Below are 18,484 nucleotides of genomic sequence, written 5' to 3'. Positions count from 1 at the left end.
GTTGTTGCTGCTGCTTTCTTTGGGTGTCAAATCTAAGAAATCATTGCCCTTGCTTCCCTATACATTTTTTCTAGGAGTTTAATGGTTCTGGTTCTTATATTTAGGTTTTTTATCTATTTTGAGTTGATTTTTGTGTATGTTATATGGTAGGGGTCCACCTTCATTCTTTTGCATATGGATGTCCAGTTTTCCCAGCACTCTTTGTTGAAGATACTATTCTTTCCCAAATGAGAGGACTTGTCACCCTTTTCAAAAAATCAGTTGGCCATATATGTGAGGACTGACTTCTTAACTCTCAGTTTGATTCCATTGGTCTCAATATCTTTGTGCCAGTATCATGCTGTTTTGATTACTGTGACTTTGTATTAAGTTTTAAGATTAAAAAGTGTGAGTCCAGCAACTTCATTGTTCTTTTTCAAGATGGCTTTGACCATTTGGAGCCCCTGTCCTTCCGTATAAATTTGATGAATGACTTTTCCATTTCTGTTTGAATTTTGATTGGGAGTGTGTTGAATCTATAAGTCATTTTGGGTAAAATTGACATCTTAACAATATTTAGTCTTCCTGTCTGTGAATACAGAATTTCTTCCATTTATGTAGGTCTTTGATTTCTTTCAGCAATGTGTTGTAGTTTTCTGTGTATGAGTCCACACATTCTTGATTAGGTTTGTTCCTAGATATTTGATTCTTTCAGTTCCTATTATTGTAGAAGATACACTGTATGAACTTTTTTCTTGATTTCTTCATATTGTTCATTGCCGGTGTATAGAAATACTACTGATTTTTGCATGTTGATCTTGTATCCTGGCATTTGCTGAATTTGTTTATTAGTTCCAGTAGCTTTGTTGCAGATTTTTCCAGATTTTTTGCATATATGATCATGTTATTTGCAAACAGGGGAAGTTTCACTTCTTTCTTTCTAATTTGGATGTCTTTTATTTCTTTCTCTTTCCTTATTGATCTGGCTAGAACTTCCAGTACAGTGGTGAATAACAGTGGAGACAGTGGACATCCTTGTGCCTCATCTTAGAGGGAGAGCTTTCAATCTTTCACTATTGATTGAGTATGATAATGGTTGTGGAGTTTTTCATATATGTCTTTATCATGTTGAGGAAGTTTCCTTTTATTCCTAGTGTTCTAAGTGTTTTTATCAAGAAGGTGTGCTGGATTTTGTCAAATGCCTTTTTGTATCAATTGAGATGATCATGTGGTTTTATTTCTTTGTTCTGCTAATGTGTGGTGCATTACATTTATTGATTTTCTTAGGTTGAACCACACTTACATACTTGGGATAAATCCCACTTGATCATTTTGAATAATTCTTTTGGTGTGCATTTAGATTTGGATTGCTTGTATTTGTTGAGGATTTTTGTTTTTATATTCATAAGCGATTTTGATTTGTAGTGTATTTGTGATATCTTTATCTGGTTTAGACATTCTGGTGGGTGTGTGGTAGTGGTTAGAAGAGAAAATTGGGTATTGGGTGATAGCTAACATTTATTGAGTATTTACCTCTAGCCTGATGTGGTTCTAAGTACTTCACATGTCAAGTTATTTCTCCTCACAACTACCATATGAATCAGGTGCCATTGTTATCCCCATTTTTCATATAAGGAAACAGAGGTAGAAAAGTTAATTAATTTTCCCACGGTCACATAAAGAGTAAATGGTAGAGTTAATACTTGAGCCAAGAAATCTGGTTTCATAGCCTGTGCTCTTAATTATTACATCATATAACCAGAATAGTGCCACTTAAGCTTGTGAATGACATTCTTATTTGTAAATTAAATTTGTCAGTATCTTTTAAAATCTCCTTTCTCTAATAGATAATTACTAACATTTATTGAGTGCTACATTGTAAGTACTTTTTGCATGCATTAGCCTGCTTATTCCTTGTGGCAACCATATAAAGTGTGGGTGCCATTACTATCATTTTATTATCACTGTTATTATCATTCCCATCTTACAGAGGGAAAAACAGTAATAGTGAGATTAAGTAACTTGATTAAGGTCATATAGGACATAGTGGTTGTGTTAGTTTGTTAAATGCTGCCAGAATGCAATATACTAGAAATGAAATGGCCTTTAAAAAGGGAATTTATTGCATTACAAGTTTACAGTTCTAAGGCCATGAAAATGTCCAAATTAAGGCACCAGCAAGAGGTTACCTTCACTCAAGAAAGGCTGATGACATCCAGAACACATGTCAGCTGGGAAGGCATGTAGCTGGCATCTGTTGGTCCTTGTTCCTTGTTCTGATGCCAATATTTTCCTCTTTAAGTATCTGTGGGCCTTCACTTACCTCCTCTGGGACACAGCTCTGGGTTCTGACATTAGCATCTCATGGGAACGCACATGGTGACGTCTGCTAGGCTTCAGACATCCCTGTCTGGACATCTGCTTTCTCTTGTCAGCACTCCAGGCATCTCCAAGTATCTCTATCATCTCTGAAGTGACTGTTTTCCAAGAGTCTACATTTGCAGTTTCTTCAAAATGTTTCCCCTTTTAAAGGACTTCAGTAAACTAATCAAGACCCACCTTGAATTAGCAGAGTCACATATCCGTCTAATCAAAAGGCCACACCCACAACTGGGAGCATCACATCTCCATGGAGATAATCTAATCAAAAGGGTTTTCAACCTACACTATTGAATCAGAATTAAAGGACATGACTTTTTCTGAGGGAGTATACAACATTTTCAAATTAGCATAGTGCTGGGGCTGAGATTTGAATTTAGGCAGTCTGACTTGACAGCCCAAAGGTTAAATGACTGTACTCAAACATGTTACTCACAAACATAGCAGATGGGGCAGTTAATAAGTTTATCATCTACAGATGCATCTTTGACACTCGTCACTAGCATCTGGGTGACTCTAAAAATAATTCATTTATTTATAAAGTTGTTCATACTTGCTTCACTTGCTTGTCCTGGGGCAGTTTGCAAAAAGAGTGACTACTGTGAAATGAAAGGCACTTTTCTCATGGGTCAGAGGCAGCTGAAAATAGAATATTAGGAAAGAGGTTCCTAAAGTATTTGAACATGGAGGGTCCCTCCTCTCACTAAGGCCTTTCCATTCTTCCCCTGATTATGAAGCTAAAATTTTCATATTATTAAAAAAAAATAAGTACAGAAAGTCTAGAATCCTACTACTTAGAATCACTGCTAATTTTTGGTGTTTGTCATGACCTGGTTCTAAGGGTGTTTGTGTAAACATATATATACATTGAAAAGAATATATAATTAAATCAAAAGTATTCATAACACACAGTGGTTCATAACCTTGCTTTTTTCATTTAATAATGTCTTGAAATTTCTTCCATATAGAATGATTTATATAACATATCCTCTAATGATAAACATTTGTGTTATTTCAGTTTTTACTGTTATAAACAGCCTGTGATATATGAATAGAGTGGGACATGTCCTTTTACTTACTCCCACCTTGTCTAATACTATTATTAAAACTCCAGAATCCATGAGTAAAATGTTTCTGTTTTGATTTTATTTTAATTGTATAAAGAGTAGGGGGGGTTGTGCAAGGGTAGTTCAGTGGTAGAATTCTCGCCTGCCATGCCAGAGACCCAGTTCAATTCCAGCCCATGTACTTCCCAAACAAACAAGCAAGGAAGCAAAACAAATGAAAAAAAAAAAAAATTCAGCAAAATGGTGTTGCAATAAGGGGATATTCACATGGGAAAAGAATGAAATGTGACCCCCGCCATACAGCATACAAAAAAAAATTGTATAAAGAGAGTCTTCTATTTTCCTGTAATCTTTACCTGCATGTGACTTTAGTCTCATCATTTCACTCCTGAGATCTTTGAGACCTTACATATGACCTTGTTGTTTGCACTAATGAGAGTGAGTTTTTAGGAAACACCTGTTAAGTACTTACTGCTGTGACCACAATGATGCTGCTTAGAATAGTTTATTGAATTATGAAAATAATTCAATAGTTTATTGAATTATTGAATTAAAAAATAGTATTATTTTTTCATTATTCAAATAAATGTGCTTTTATTAAAATTCATTAACAAAACAGCTTTTGTTTATAATTGTTTCTAAATTTGGACTTAGTCATCTGTGCACAGACCCTCTAGGACATAACTTTCATCTGTCCTTCATGATTTGTTCATGCTTGTTTATATTTTTAGTAGGCAGAATGGTAAGTAGAGCAGAGTTGGATGCTGCTAGTCAACTCAGCCTCACATTTCCATATTGAACAGAATGGGCTCCATAGACTTACCTTCTCCCTTTCCCCTTTTTTTTGTTGAGAAGAGTGATCAGGAATTATCACCTCCATAAAGATTCTCCAGATGAAGCCCACTTGAATTCAAGCACGCAATTCACATTTCATGGTATATATCCACATTTTAGACAGTTGGTATGTCTTGGAGATGCACATGGTCAGTGCCCTCAAGGGTCTTACAGTTCAGTGGATGAGTCTGTGGAGTTGGCTGGGAAAGTATGGCTTCCTTCTATTTTACAGATACAAAGTGGAGTGTGCAAAGTGTACAAAGTGAAGGGATATGATGTCTTACTCCAGGTCCAGAGCTTTTTCAGAAAACTGGAATTAGGAATTCCAGATATTCCTAAAATATCAGGAATACATATTGAATTTCTGAGAGCTTTTTAATAGACTATTGCTGGTGATGGAGAATAATAGAAATCTAAATGTATGTATTTACATTTTATTCTGTTGGGTTTTGCTTGCAGTCAGGTGACACACAGTCTTTTGCACAGAAGCTCCAGCTCCGGGTACCTTCCGTGGAGTCTTTGTTTCGAAGTCCTATAAAGGAATCCCTCTTCCGATCTTCTTCTAAAGAGTCTTTGGTACCAACATCTTCCAGAGAGTCCCTCAATCGGCTTGATCTGGACTATTCAGCTTCCACCTTTGATCCGCCCTCCGATATGGACAGCGAGGCTGAGGATTCACTGGGGAATTCAGATAGTCTTAGCAAAGAACAGTTAATTCACCGGTTACGAAGAATGGAACGAAGCTTAAGTACCTACAGAGGAAAATATTCTGAGGTAGGAGCATGAATGCTTTTGCCTATATGAAAATTTCTTTCCTTTGTTCTCTAATTCATATTACTCAATTACTTTTATTCCCATGTTTGGCTAAACTGTTGATTCCTTAGTTATTAATGGTAAGTAGCCTGTGGTAGTATCCAGTTAAAGACTTTTCTCTGGTTTAGAGCCCCTTTGGCAAGAATCTTGGTAAATTTTGGAGATACTTGTTGTCTGTAGCCTCCTGGGGGTTCTCATTTTCTATGCCTCTTTCCTTTCCTGGTACAGTGTAGAGTTCATGCTCTTGCCTCCGTATATCCTTTCCCTTATTTATCCCCTAATTGCCATGGCTACAAAATGAACTGCTGCAAACCAGACGCCCATGATTGCTGACCTCAATTAAATTTTAGGTAGTCTGAATATCTGACAAATTTGGGTAGCTGTCATTATACCTACATTTAAACTTTTACCTCACGTCCATCTCTTAACTGCTAAACCCCTTGCGAATGATGCTTTCTGTTTGGCCTAAGAGAGTATGTAAACAGTCCTATTCCAGGTCTCTTTTTAGTCCTCCAGAAGTACACTCTTCCCTTAAGTCTGAATTATATTAGCTGCCCTCCCTGGATCTCTTCTACATCCTGTGTAGTTAAAATAATTCTTCCTTCAGGAAAGGTGTTCTAGAGCAAGTTATCCACCCACCTTTTTTTTTTTTTTTTTTTAACACTGCCTAATATTTTATTTTATCTTGAAGTTTGAAATCATGTTGTGGTTAATTTTAATTAATGAATGCTAAATTTCAGGGTTAGTTTATAAAGTTAGCTGTAACTTCTATTTCCAGTTTTGAATAGAATATAATTTTACCCAGTTTAAAACAACAATAACAAAAAACCCTAGGTAAAATACACAAAATATATTTTTTTAAACTATAGAGTGCTGACAAGATAGGAAGGAGTGAGTTATCAGGCTAAAATCTACATGGTAGGCTGGAACCAAGAGATATAAAGGGAACATTAAAACCAGGTATGTTATAAGGCACTTGTGGAATCTGGCAAGATTTTCCTTAAAAAATTTGTTTTAATTTTAATTTTTTATTTTCTTAGAAGTTATTTTTATTGAAGTTAATAATAGTCTTGAATTTTTTTTTATTTGTTTAGATTTATGTTATTTTCACTAGCTTGCCCATGGCTTTTACATTTGAAGTAGGAGCAGCAATATGATTAGTATTAGGGGTGTAGACACTGTGCATTTTATATTTATAGTGATGTTTAAATTTTTTTATTCTAGTAAAACATATGTATGACATTTTGTTGTCATTTTAACTTTTTTATTTTTATTTTTTGCCATTTTATTGAGATATATTCACCCATCATACAAACAAGCCAGAGTATACAATCACTGGCTCACAGTATCATCATATAGTTGTGCATGTAACCCCTTGATCAATGTTAAGACATTTTCATTACTCCAGAAAAGAAATAAAAATAAAAAAGAAAACCCGGACTTCTGGGAAGATGGCGGCTTAGTAAGGAGCACGCGTCTTAGTTCCTCCTCCAGAACAACTACTAAAGAACTAGAAACAGTACAGAACAGCTCCCGGAGCCACGACAGAGATCAGACACACAGTGTACCCCATTCTGGAACAGCTGGACCGGCTAAGAGACTCCACTGCGGTGAGGTCCCTGAGAGGCACGCACTTCCCCGGGCCTGAGCGGCTGGCAGCCGGAGCCCCTCCCTCCCTCCTTCCCGGGCCGGCTGGGAGTTTCGGATCGGCGGTTCCCCAAGCCACGGTGGCCGGTGCTCCTCCCCCACGCGCAGCTTCCCGGGCCAGCTGGGAGCCTCGGATCGGCGGTTCCCCAAGCCGCGGCGGCCGGCGACCAGAGCCCCTCCCACACAATGGGCTTCCCGGACGCTGGGAGCCTCGGATCGGCGGTTCCCCAAGCCGCGGTGGCTGGCGACCAGAGCCCCTTCCACACACGCAGCTTCCCGGGCCGGCTGGGAGCCTCGGATTGGTGATTCCCCAAGCTGCGGCGGCCAGCGACCGCAGCCCCTCCCACACACGCGGCTTCCCGGGCCGGCTGGGACCCTCGGATCGGCAGTTCCCCAAGCCGCAGCGGCCGGCGACCGCAGCCCCTCCCACACACGCGTCTTCCCGGGCCGGCTGGGAGCCTCGAAACAGTGGTTCCCCAAGCCGTGGCAGCCGGCGACTGGAGCCCCTCCCACACACGCGGCTTCCCGGGCCGGCTGGGAGCCTCGGATCGGCGGTTTCCCAAGCCACGGTGGCCGGCGACTGGAGCCCCTCCCACACACGCGGCTTCCCAGACCGGCTGGGAGCCTCGGATCAGCGGTTCCCCAAGCCGCGGCAGCCGGCGACCACAGCCCCTTCCCACACACGCGGCTTCCTGGGCCGGCTGGGAGCCTCGGAACAGCGGTTCCCCAAGCCACAGCGCCCGACGACTGGAGCCCCTTCCACACACGTGGCTTCCCAGGCCGGCTGGGAGCCTCGGATCAGCGGTCCCCCAAGCCGTGGCGGCCGGCGCCCCTCCCCCACAGGTGACTTCCCGGAGGGAAAGGAGTCTCCAACAGTAGTAGAGACTGAGCCCAACCTAACACCAATAGTGGCATTAATGAACAACTTCTGACTACTAAAAATAGGCCCTCAGCTCAGGTGAAACTGTTCAAGGTGAAAGTCGCCGATTGGGCTAACTGAAAAAGAGGAAAGGGGGCGAAACAGAGCCTTCTGCGGCTGTTTCTATGGAGGCTTGGTTGCCTCTGGGCTCAGCGCTGGGATTACATAGGTTGCAACTGCCCCGAACGCAGAAACAGGCTGCTTTCAGGGCTCTCTACCATCTGAACTTTCCCCGTGGGAGGGGTGAAACGCAACTCAGGTAAAATCCCTCTCTCAAGGAATTCAGATCCCAGGACTTCACAATTTGAAGCCATTAAAACCAACCTACAACCTTTCCTCTGTCTCCACCACACACCCAGCAGCGAGAGTCTTCCAAAGTTAAAGGAGCCACAACATCTTTTGCTGGTGGGACCCGCAGACAGACAAGCACCACATACTGGGCAGAATAAGAAAAACAGAGCCCAGAGACTTCACAGGAAAGTCTTTCAACCTGTTGGGTCCCACACTCAGGGAAATCTGATTAAATGCCCAGACGCCAGCAAAAAATAACAAATCACACCAGGAAAATTGAATATATAGCCCAGTCAAAAGAACAAACCAATAGCTCAAATGAGATACAGGAGCTGAGACAACTAATTCTGAATATACGAACAGAAATGGAAAACCTCTTCAAAAACCAAATCAATAAATTGAGGGAGGACATGAAGAAGGCAAAGGATGAACAAAAAGAAGAAATGGAAAATCTGAAAAAACAAATCACAGAACTTATGGGAATGAAAGATACAGTAGAAGAGATGAAAAAAACAATGGAAACCTACAATGGTAGATTTCAAGAGACAGAGGTTAGAATTAGTGAACTGGAGGATGGAACATCTGAAATCCAAAAGGAAACAGAAACTATAGGGAACAGAATGGAAAAATTTGAGCAGGGGCTCAGGGAGCTGAATGATAATATGAAGCGCACAAATATACGTGTTGTGGGTGTCCCAGAAGGAGAAGAGAAGGGAAAAGGAGGAGAAAAACTAATGGAAGAAATTATCACTGAAAATTTCCCAACTCTTATGAAAAACCTAAAATTACAGATCCAAGAAGTGCAGCGCACCCCAAAGAGAATAGATCCAAATAGGCGTTCTCCAAGACACTTACTAGTTAGAATGTCAGAGGTCAAAGAGAAAGAGAGGATCTTGAAAGCAGCAAGAGAAAAACAATCCATCACATACAAGGGAAACCCAATAAGACTATGTGTAGATTTCTCAGCAGAAACCATGGAAGCTAGAAGACAGTGGGATGATATACTTAAATTACTAAAAGAGAAAAACTGCCAACCAAGACTTCTATATCCAGCAAAATTGTCCTTCAAAAATGAGGGAGAAATTAAAACATTTTCAGACAAAAAGTCACTGAGAGAATTTGGGACCAAGAGACCAGCTCTGCAAGAAATACTAAAGGGAGCATTAGAGTCAGATACAAAAAGACAGAAGAGAGAGGTATGGAGAAGAGTGTAGAAAGAAGGAAAATCAGATATGATATATATAATACAAAAGGCAAAATGGTAGAGGAAAGTATTATCCAAACAGTAATAACACTAAATGTTAATGGACTGAATTCCCCAATCAAAAGACATAGACTGGCAGAATGGATTAAAAAACAGGATCTTTCTATATGCTGTCTACAGGAAACACATCTTAGACCCATAGATAAACATAGGTTGAAAGTGAAAGGTTGGGAAAAGATATTTCATGCAAATAACAACCAGAAAAGAGCAGGAGTAGCTATACTAATATCCAACAAATTAGACTTCAAATGTTAAGCAGTTAAAAGAGACAAAGAAAGATACTATCTACTAATAAAAGGAACAATTAAACAAGAAGATATAACAATCATAAATATTTACGCACCGAACCAGAATGCCCCAAAATATGTGAGGAATACACTGCAATCACTGAAAAGGGAAATAGACACATCTACCATAATAGTTGGAGACTTCAATTCCCCACTCTCATCAATGGACAGAACATCTAGACAGAGGATCAGTAAAGAAACAGAGAATTTGAATATTACAATAAATGAGCTAGACTTAACAGACATTTATAGGACATTACACCCCACAACAGCAGAATACATCTTTTTCTCAAGTGCTCATGGATCATTCTCAAAGACAGACCATATGCTGGGTCACAAAGCAAGTCTCAACAAATTTAAAAAGATTGAAATCATACACAACACTTTCTCGGACCATAAAGAAATGAAGTTGGAAATCAATAATAGACAGAGTGCCAAAAATTCACAAATACGTGGAGGCTCAACAACACACTCTTAAACAACCAGTGGGTCAAGGAATAAATTACAAGAGAAATTAGTAAATATCTCGAGACAAGTGAAAATGAAAACGCAACGTATCAAAACCTATGGGACGCAGCAAAGGCAGCGCTAAGAGGGAAATTTGTTGCCCTAAATGCCTATATCAGAAAAGAAGAAAAGGCAAAAATGCAGGAATTAACTTTCCACTTGGAAGAACTGGAGAAAGAACAGCAAACTAATCCCAAAGCAAGCAAAAGGAATGAAATAACAAAGATTAGAGCAGAAATAAATGAAATTGAGAACATGAAAACAGTAGAGAAAATCAATAAGACCAGAAGTTGGTTCTATGAGAAAATCAACAAGATTGATGGGCCCTTAGCAAGATTGACAAAAAGAAGAAGAGAGAGGATGCAAATAAATAAGATCAGAAATGGAAGAGGAGACATAACCACTGACTCCACAGAAATAAAGGGAGTAATAACAGGATACTATGAACAACTTTACGCTAATAAATACAACAATGTAGATGAAATGGACAAGTTCCTAGAAAGGCATGAACAACCAACTTTGACTCAAGAAGAAATAGATGACCTCAACAAACCAATCACAAGTAAAGAAATTGAGTTAGTCATTCAAAAGCTTCCCCAAAAGAAAAGTCCAGGACCAGACGGCTTCACATGTGAATTCTACCAAACATTCCAGAAAGAATTAGTACCAACTCTGCTCAAACTCTTCAAAAAAATCGAAGTGGAGGGAAAGCTACCTAATTCATTCTATGAAGCCAACATCACCCTCATACCAACACCAGGCAAAGATATTACAAAAAAAGAAAACTACAGACCAATCTCTCTATTGAATATAGATGCAAAAATCCTCAACAAAATTCTAGCAAATCGAATCCAGCAACACATTAAAAGAATTATACATCATGACCAAGTAGGATTCATCCCAGGTATGCAAGGATGGTTCAACATAAGAAAATCAATAAATGTAATACACCATATCAACAAATCAAAGCAGAAAAATCACATGATCATCTCAATTGATGCAGAGAAGGCATTTGACAAGATTCAACATCCTTTCCTGTTGAAAACACTTCAAAGGATAGGAATACAAGCGAACTTCCTTAAAATGATAGAGGGAATATATGAAAAACCCACAGCTGATATCATCCTCAATGGGGAAAAATTGAAAACTTTCCCCCTAAGATCAGGAACAAGACAAGGATGTTCCTTATCACCACTATTATTCAACATCATGTTGGAGGTTCTAGCCAGAGCAATTAGACAAGAAAAAGAAATACAAGGCATCAAAATTGGAAAGGAAGAAGTAAAGCCATCACTGTTTGCAGACGATATGATACTATACGTCGAAAACCCGGAAAAATCCACAACAAAATTACTAGAGCTAATAAATGAGTACAGCAAAGTAGCAGGTACAAGATCAACATTCAAAAATCTGTAGTGTTTCTATACACTAGCAATGAACAAGCTGAGGGGGAAATCAAGAAACAAATTCCATTTACAATAGCAACTAAAAGAATAAAATACTTAGGGATAAATTTAACTAAAGAGACAAAAGACCTGTACAAAGAAAACTACAAGAAACTGTTAAAAGAAATCACAGAAGACCTAAATACATGGAAGGGCATACCGTGTTCATGGATTGGAAGACTAAATATAGTTAAGATGTCAATCCTACCTAAATTGATTTACAGATTCAATGCAATACCAATCAAAATCCCAACAACTTATTTTTGGAAATAGAAAAACCAATAAGCAAATTTATCTGGAAGGGCAGGGTGCCCCGAATTGCTAAAAATATCTTGAGGAAAAAAAACGAAGCTGGAGGTCTCACGATGCCGGACTTTAAGGCATATTATGAATCCACAGTGGTCAAAACAGCATGGTATTGGCATAAAGATAGATATATCGACCAATGGAATCGAATAGAGTGCTCAGATATAGACCCTCTCATCTATGGACATTTGATCTTTGATAAGGCAGTCAAGCCAACTCACCTGGGACAGAACAGTCTCTTCAATAAATGGTGCCTAGAGAACTGGATATCCATATGCAAAAGAATGAAAGAGGACCCGTATCTCACACCCTATACAAAAGTTAACTCAAAATGGATCAAAGATCTAAACATTAGGTCTAAGACCATAAAACAGTTAGAGGAAAATGTAGGGAGATATCTTATGAAACTTACAATTGGAGGCAGTTTTATGGACCTTAAACCTAAAGCAAGAGCACTGAAGAAAGAAATAAATGAATGGGAGCTCCTCAAAATTAAACACTTTTGTGCATCAAAGAACTTCATCAAGAAAGTAGAAAGACAGCCTACACAATGGGAGACAATATTTGGAAATGACATATCAGATAAAGGTCTAGTATACAGAATTTATAAAGAGATTGTTCAACTCAACAACAAAAAGACAGCCAACCCAATTACAAAATGGGAAAAAGACTTGAACAGACACCTCTCAGAAGAGGAAATACAAATGGCCAAAAGGCACATGAAGAGATGCTCAATGTCCCTGGCCATTAGAGAAATGCAAATCAAAACCACAATTAGATATCATCTCACACCCACCAGAATGGCCATTATCAACAAAACAGAAAATGACAAGTGCTGGAGAGGATGCGGAGAAAGAGGCACACTTATCCACTGTTGGTGGGAATGTCAAATGGTGCAACCACTGTTGAAGGCAGTTTGGTGGTTCCTCCAAAAACTGAATATAGAATTGCCATACGACCCAGCAATACCATTGCTAGGTATCTACTCAAAGGACTTAAGGGCAAAGACACAAACGGACATTTGCACACCAATGTTTATAGCTGCATTATTTACAATTGCAAAGAGATGGAAACAGCCAAAATGTCCATCAACAGACGAGTGGCTAAACAAAGTGTGGTATACACATATGATGGAATATTATGCAGCTTTAAGACAGAATAAACTTATGAAGCATGTAATAACATGGATGGACCTAGAGAACATTATGCTGAGTGAGACTAGCCAAAAACTAAAGGACAAATACTGTATGGTCCCACTGATGTGAACCGATATTAGAGAATAAACTTGGAATATGTCATTGGTAACAGAGACCATCAGGAGTTAGAAATAGGGTAAAATAATGGGTAATTGGAGCTGAAGGGATACAGACTGTGCAACAGGACTGGATACAAAAACTCAAAAATGGACAGCACAATACTACCTAATTGTAATGTAATTATGTTAAAACACTGAATGAAGCTGCATCTGAGCTATAGTTTTTGTTTTGTTTTTTTATATGTATTTTTTGTATTTTTAAAATTTTTTTCTCTATATTATCATTTTATTTTTTTTCTGTTGTCTTGGTATTTCTTTTTCTAAATCGATGCAAATGTACTAAGAAATGATCATACATCTATGTGATGATATTAAGAATTACTGATTGCATATGTAGAATGGAATGATTTCTAAATGTTGTGTTAGTTAATTTTTTTAATTAATAAAAAAGAAAACCCAGAATAGTTTGTTGAATTATGTTTTATTTTTATTATTCAAATAAACATGTTTTTATTAAAATTCATTAACAGAACAGCTTTTGTTATAACTGTTTATAACTCCTGTACTCCTTATCCGCCCCCCCAATTATTAACCCATAATATTAGAGTAGTACATTTGTTAATGTTGATAAAAGAATAATAAAATGTTAACTATAGTCCATAGCTTACAATAGATACTTTTTCCCCCATGAACCCCTCTATTATTAACTCCTAATAGTGTCATACATTTGTTCTAGTTCATGAAAGAATTTTTTTATGTTTGTACAGTTAATCACAAGCATTGTCCACCACAAGGTTCACTATGTTATACATTCCCATGTTTTAACTTCCAGCTTTCCTTCTGGTGACATACATGACTCTAAACTTCCATTTTCCACCACATTCACACACCATTCAGCACTGTTAATTATTCTCATAATAACGCGCTACTGTCACCTCTGTCCATTTCCAAACATTTAAATTCAACCTGCTTAAACCCTCTGCACATATTAAGCAACCGCTCCCCATTCTTTAGCCTCACTCTGTATCCTGATAACCTATATTCAACAAGGATGAATTTTGAGGTCATTATGTTAAGTGAAATAAGTCAGACACAAAAAAACAAATATTGTATGATCTCACAGATATGAACTAATTATAATATGTAAACTCATAGACTAAGAAAAAAATAACTATTTTTAAGTGTATAGTTCATTTGTGGCATCACTTACGTTCACAATGTTATGCAGTCATCACTGTTTCCAAAATTTTACATCACCCTGAACAGAAACTCTATACCCATTAAGCAGTAGCTCCCTAAAATGCCATTTTATTTTGTACCAATCCTGTGAAGTAGATGATGGAGACTCAGAGATTAAATAACTTGCTAAGATCACACAGGCAGAAAGCAGAGTAAGTATTTGATTCTAGGACTTTCTGGTGTTTTCTCCTATTCTGTGTTACCTCAGATTGAGTCTAGCAGCTTAATTATTGATGATAAAAAAACTGCATTTCTTTTGTCAAAAAGCCAGGCAGACTTTGTCTCTGCCTTTCCTTGCCACTGTAGGTACCTAGGATAGAATAGTGCTGTAAGTGACATCTGATTGTTGGCTTACTTCCCTACACTCTCCCCTCCTTACACTCCTATTCCCCTTTCCCCCCTTTTTTCTGAGTACCATTTTCCTATCTGATCTTAAAGTAATAAGAAGGAGAGGTCCTGGTTTTAGGCAGAATTTTGTTTTCAGTATTCTTATCTCTGTTGCTGAACTCATCCTCCATTCTTGCCTGTGCTCAAGACATCAGTAGAGGTATTGGGGGGGCACACATTTTCTTCCAAGGAAAATGGCAAGACCATTAGTGCTTCTAAAATAGAGTCCAAATAATTTATTGAAATCATATTCTTAGCCTTTAGATGAGTCAAGCTATATAATTTATGGATTTAAAGGGATTTGTTAATCCTTAATTTCATCAATTTGTGCTTGAATGTTTAAAATATATTTACATGGTTAAACATTTCTTTAAGACTTGAATTACTAGTTTTCATCTCTTCGTGATGAGTCCCTTTCCTAATATTTTTTACAGAGCCATAGCCATAGATCCTATAACCAGAAGGAACTTTTAGAGATCAGTTACATGGTTTACTATAGCTTAAAGCACGAAAATCATTTAGAGAGCTTGTTAAAACACAGATTCCTGTCCCTCATCTTCCTGTACATTTCCCAGTCCTGATTTAGTAAGTTTAGGGTGGGAACCAAGAATTTTGGTTTCTAACAAGTTTCCAGGTGATGCTGTTGCTGATGATACTGGTCGGTGACTATATTTTTTGGGGGGTAGTGGTACATGAGACTGCATTTTGAGTAGCCTCCTGCCTTTAGGCCTGTTGGCTATAATTCCCACCTATGACTTAGGCTACTGAAATTTAAAGAGACATGTATCTAACATGATGTCATGTAAATAGATATTTAACATCTTTTTTTATAGAGTTGTTACTTTTATTTTCATTTCCTGGGATATTTAGTTTCAGTCATATATACATTTAATTAGGTTGAATTGTTTACAAGAGGACTCTTAAGTTCTGATTTGCTTATTTTTTTACTTTCATATAGAGATGTTTTGGCAGAGTTTAGAATAATTAATTGAATTTATTTAGGAATGACTAAAGACTTTTTCTTTATCAATTTTAGCTTGTTACAGCTTATCAGACACTTCAGAAAGAGAAGAAAAAGCTACAAGTAAGTGATTATTAACTGTGATGTTGATATATAATTTTTAAATTAAAAAGGATCCTTATAGTAAAGTAGTTCTAACCCTCCCTTTTTATAATTCTAAATGTAATCAAAGTATTTAATACCATTTTACCACTACTGAGAATTTGAAAAAGAGATTGAATGAGGGATCCCAGAGATTTACCTCAGGGATGGATTTCCTTGAATAATGAATCCTTGGAATGTTTAAGAGGCTTAGATTTAAGACATGTTTGCGTCTTGCACATGTATTCTACTGTCTCAGTTTGAAGATCTCTTCCTTGTTTTAGTGGTAAAAGGACATCCAGTGCTTTCCTTCTTACATTTTAAATATCTACAAACATCTCTGTTTTGTTTTTTTTTAAAATTGTATCAGGATTTAAGCTCAAGCATCTTTTTCTTCTAAAATAACTATTTCCTGAAGCTGCCACTTGTAAAGCTCTTGTTTATGTAGGGGAGAAGTTATTAAAGCTTTTTTTGGTGTCCCACCTTAGCCCTACTCTATGACCCAGTTGGTGGCCAAAAATTTCCCACCAAATCTTCCAAGTGATAATTCACATGTCATGGCTAAGGGGAAGTATCCACTCCAGTTTAGATTGTGCCTTCAATTTGCTGTGCTACTTATAAAATACAATCTTATTTTTTAAAGTAAGAGCTGTTTAAAACAGTTTAGTATTTTGTCCCATTTAAAGACGCTAATTACAAAATTAAAAAGGCATTTGTAAAGTGAAATTTGGTAAAATAGTTCATTTCCCTACATACATTATTTCTTCTTATTATTAGATAATTAATCTGCCAAAAATGCCATCTCTGTTGCGTACAACATTAAATTTCCTGGATTTTGTCTGGAATATGATATGTTCCCAGTCATAAAGCTAATTATTTATTGCTTATTTGGGGTTTTAATTGTCCTTAACAAATATGGAAATTAGATTATTAAAAACAAGTAGAATTTTTAGTTAGATAAGATTTCCTTAAACATGTGGTCCATAGAGATGGTAGGGGCTGTTCTTCTGATTTAATCCATTGTCTTATTAATATTTCATAAATTCTCGAAAGGTCTATTTATCCCTAAATTCTGTTGGGTGCCTTACTTGTGTTTCTATGGCTTGTCTATGGAGTTTTATTTATAGATGTACTTAAGTAGTGCTACCACTAAGTGGTGATAGAGAATTGTGGTTGCTTAGTCCCAAACTATATCTGCATGTTTATACATGCCTATATGTGCATGCCTAGAAACCTCTTTATTAAATAAGCAAATATCAGTAGAGCGAATGAATAAATACTGCTAACCCTATTACCAATGCTGTTCATGTAGTTAGTATTTATTGAGTTCTTACAGTGTGCCAAACACTGTGGCATATTTATTCCTTATATCTCTCCTGTGAAGGGGCTAATAATATTATCCTCAGTTTGTTTAGGTGAGGAAATTGAGGGAGACTTGTTCATTACTGCACAGCTTGTGAGGAGGAGGGAGGAGAGCCAGGATCCACTGTCTGGCAGTTTGACTCCAGAGTGTGTTCTTGTAACCACTGCACTGCAGTGTTTCATCATTTGCAGCATTGTGTCTTCCTGGCTTTAGAAACCTGTTTTTGAAACCAAACAAACAAAACCTGTGTTCATGACCTCAGGAAAAAAAGCCTCTGGTTTTCATTTTATTCACACCCACAAATATAACCAGCTACCCTCCTCTAGGTCAAAGCAAACCCTTTGCCTACCTCTGTTTTTGTTTTTTTTCTTAGTCCATGCAAACCAGTATCCATGTTTTAGTTTCCTAGGCTGCTTAAGAAAATACCATACAGTGGGTTGGCTCAAACAATATGAATTTATTCTCTCACAATTTTGAGGCCAGGAAAATGTCCAAATCAAGGCATCATCATCACGGTGATGTTTTTCTCAAAGACCTGTGATCCTTGGTCCTCTGTCAGTTGGCAAGGCACATGGAATAATCTGCTGGTCTCTCCCTTCTCTTCTGGCTTTCATTTCCTCCTCTTGCTTCCCTGGCTTTATCTGGGTCTGAATTTCATTCTCTTATAAAGGGCTCTTGTAATAGGATTAAGACCCATCCTGATTAAGGTGGGTCACATCTTAATTGAAGTAGCCTCCCCACAAGGTCCTATTTACAATGGGTTCACACCCAAAGGAATGGATTAGATTTAAGAACATCTTTTTCTAGGGTACGTATAGCTTCAAATCACCATATGTTGGATTACCTCATTTCTTTACCTCTGTGTATTTATGTTGTACAAGAATATACAGTTAATTTGTTTCTATAGACCATAACTTTCCAGGTTTAATTTCCTCTACTAGTGAGAAGACTTCCTTTCCTCTCCCCATTTCCCCCCCAGGAAAGGATGAGTCATTTCATTTTTCACATTGTTCTTTCTTATTGATTTCATGTATAAGTACTAATTCAGCAGTCCTCTTTGTGAATTTCTTCTGGACATTTTTTCTTAAATATAGAAAAGGGCTGTTTTGTTTTTGTCACAAAAAACCTATAAACAGGCTGATAATGGAGATGTTCCCCACATTATATGCTACACATTTTAGGCTACAATGAAATAAATTGCATTTGGAATTTGATTTAACTTTTTAAAAATTTATTTTTAAATTAACACAGCAAAACTCACCTTTTGTTTGGTTTACAGGTCATTGAATTTTAAGAAATGTATAGATTTCTGTAGCCAGCACTACAGTCAGGATATAGAACATGTCTATAACACCGTAATTTGATTTTTAACATGATCAGTCGCATTCTTAACATTTTCA

The 18,484-nt window shown here is 37.6% G+C and overlaps 1 protein-coding gene across 9 annotated transcripts in view; it reads left to right on the top strand.

Annotated features, from left to right (window-relative positions):
• Positions 1-18,484, top strand: part of GOLGA4 (golgin A4) — a 150,372-nt gene that overhangs the window by 50,432 nt on the left and 81,456 nt on the right. For all 9 annotated transcript variants that reach the window (XM_077129826.1, XM_077129825.1, XM_077129824.1 and 6 more), the window contains 2 exons: positions 4,719-5,033; positions 15,656-15,703. In XM_077129826.1, coding sequence (XP_076985941.1) covers positions 4,719-5,033; positions 15,656-15,703 — 363 coding nt within the window. The remainder of the gene's footprint in view (positions 1-4,718; positions 5,034-15,655; positions 15,704-18,484) is intronic.

Source organism: Tamandua tetradactyla, chromosome 15 (genome assembly GCF_023851605.1).
Source record: "Tamandua tetradactyla isolate mTamTet1 chromosome 15, mTamTet1.pri, whole genome shotgun sequence".
In the NCBI taxonomy this organism is placed as follows: domain Eukaryota; kingdom Metazoa; phylum Chordata; class Mammalia; order Pilosa; family Myrmecophagidae; genus Tamandua; species Tamandua tetradactyla.
This window is presented reverse-complemented; position numbering and strand designations above follow the sequence as displayed.